This window comes from Capsicum annuum, unplaced genomic scaffold (assembly GCF_002878395.1).
Source record: "Capsicum annuum cultivar UCD-10X-F1 unplaced genomic scaffold, UCD10Xv1.1 ctg62553, whole genome shotgun sequence".
NCBI classification, from domain to species: Eukaryota; Viridiplantae; Streptophyta; class Magnoliopsida; order Solanales; family Solanaceae; genus Capsicum; species Capsicum annuum.
Genome location: NW_025871573.1, coordinates 4,954 through 7,014, shown reverse-complemented (window position 1 = coordinate 7,014; position 2,061 = coordinate 4,954). Strand labels below are relative to the sequence as shown.

General features: G+C 36.7%; 1 protein-coding gene across 1 annotated transcript; it reads left to right on the top strand.

The window, feature by feature from the left end:
• The first annotated feature begins 350 nt into the window (after positions 1 to 350).
• On the top strand, positions 351 to 827 carry LOC124893598 (zinc finger A20 and AN1 domain-containing stress-associated protein 8-like). Its single transcript, XM_047404549.1, has one exon. The coding sequence runs from the start codon at positions 351 to 353 to the stop codon at positions 825 to 827; it is 477 nt and encodes a 158-aa protein (XP_047260505.1).
• The last annotated feature ends 1,234 nt before the right edge of the window (positions 828 to 2,061 follow it).

The window sequence follows — 2,061 nt, the reverse complement described above, 5'->3', positions numbered from 1 at the left end:
AGTTATATGACGGGGTGTGTCCTGACCTTAGTTAAACTCTGTGTATTGTCTAGAGGCTTTGTAGACCTAATGTACAGTCAAGGTGGTGTTTTGTTAATAGACGTGATGGCTCCAATGGCGAAGTATTGTATATAAATATATATATGTGTGCTCGAGCTTATACAGGTGATTATTTCCTTTTATATGCGATATGATGCTGTCCGAATTTCGGGTTGTCATAGAGTTATGCATGGTAAGTTTAAAGTGATGAGCTGGTTCTCCCGGTCTCCTCGGTTATGGGTGCCAGTCCGCCCCAATAGTATTTGAGGTGTGACACTTGTGGTGTTGAACTTGACTTGTTAACTGCAGAAATGGAGTCATCTAAAGAGACAGGTTGTCAAGCTCCAGAAGACCCCGCCCTCTGCATTAACGACTGTGATTTTTTTGGTAGTGCAGCTACGATGAATATGTGTTCCAAGTGTCAAAAGGATATGATACTACTGAAGCAGGAACATGAAAAGCTTGCAGCAACATCCAGCAAAAACATCGTACGTAGAAGCTCAAGCAGCGATGAATCAGAACTTGCTCTAGCAGATGCCGCGGTTGCATCTGAAGATTTAGCCTCTCAGATTTCACAAGGGAAGTCAAAAGAGGGTTTGAAAAAGTGCACAGCTTGTTGTAAGCATGTGGGATTAACGGGTTTCAGTTGCAAATGTGGTGATATTTTCTACGCAATTCATCATTATTCAGACAAACACAACTGCCCGTTTGATTATAGGAATGCTGGTCAGAATTCAATAGCAAAAGCAAATCCTATCATTGTAGCAGAAAAGCTTAGTAAGATCTAACAAGCACCTATATAAAGGTTGTATGAACTAAAGCAATGTCCATCTTTCGATAAGTTGGCCTTGTCTTACAGGGTGATGATGAAAGTTTTGTGTGGGGGTAGGGGTGGGGGTACCCTAGAGCATAGATAGTCCTGGTGTGTAAGTTATTTATGATCTTGGTGCACATTTTCATGGAATTTGTTCTTGTTTTTTCCCATTTTTTTGCTCCTTGGATAGTATTATATGCATAATGTAGGTTATGTTGATGAATTTCAAATTCATACATCCGCGTTTTGAAATTCTGAATTCGCCTCCGTGCATTCTTCAAGATTCCAAAGTCTCCTTTGAGTATCATTAATGTAGAGTTTTTTTTTTGTAGAAATGTCAATACGGGTTGGCTCAGCCCATCCGAGCTAGCCTACACTGGCTTTGAGTTTGACGTGTCAGGTTGGGCTAGCCTATCCAAATGATGAGCCAAAAAATATCAAGCCCACACTATTACTCTGTGGGTTGCGGGTCTTACGGGCCAGCCCACTTTAAAAAAATAATATTTTATAATTTAATTTTAGAATGTTAATAGACATAAATATTACCAATCAATATTACATAGTATTGATACTTTTTAATTAAGTTTCCAACACCCCCCAAAATACTCATAATAGCGAAATTAAATAACTTTTGACATGCATTCTGCCCTTACATCGTAAAAGTAAGGGTTAAGTTATAGAACTAGATACGTAAGAGAAAGAGAGGAGAGCAGAACTTTACTTCTCTACTGAGGCACATGATATCCTTCGAACCAAATAAAAATACTATTTCCTCCATCCGAAATTATGTGTCGTCATTTCCTTTATTGTCCGTCCAAAAATAAATGTCGCCTTTTCTTATTTGGAATTTTTTTAAAGGCACAATTACCTCTTTACCCTTATTTGACCCACTTGATTTTAAATATATTAATACTTCTTTTTTAGTATTTGTTTTTTTAAAGTAAAAGTCTTGTCACTTCAATCAAAATTTAAACTTTCAGCCTTTTATTTTTATAGTATCAAAATTATTTTAAGCCACAGAGAGCAATTTATTCTTTTTGGTTGGTTCTACATAAGTAAACCAGTTTTCTTCGACAACTCATTGTTCACATTACTGTGATTTCTCGAGTAAAAATTGGATCTTTAAAGCTAAAGTTAAAGAAAACAAGAATTTAGAGGGATCCCATTTTCCACATATATCATCTTACAATTGGAAAAAGTAACAAACA

What these genes read in the sequence shown, in the direction of transcription:
- LOC124893598 (XM_047404549.1), top strand. Translation starts at nt 351, where the DNA reads ATGGAGTCATCTAAAGAGACAGGTTGTCAAGCTCCAGAAGACCCCGCC.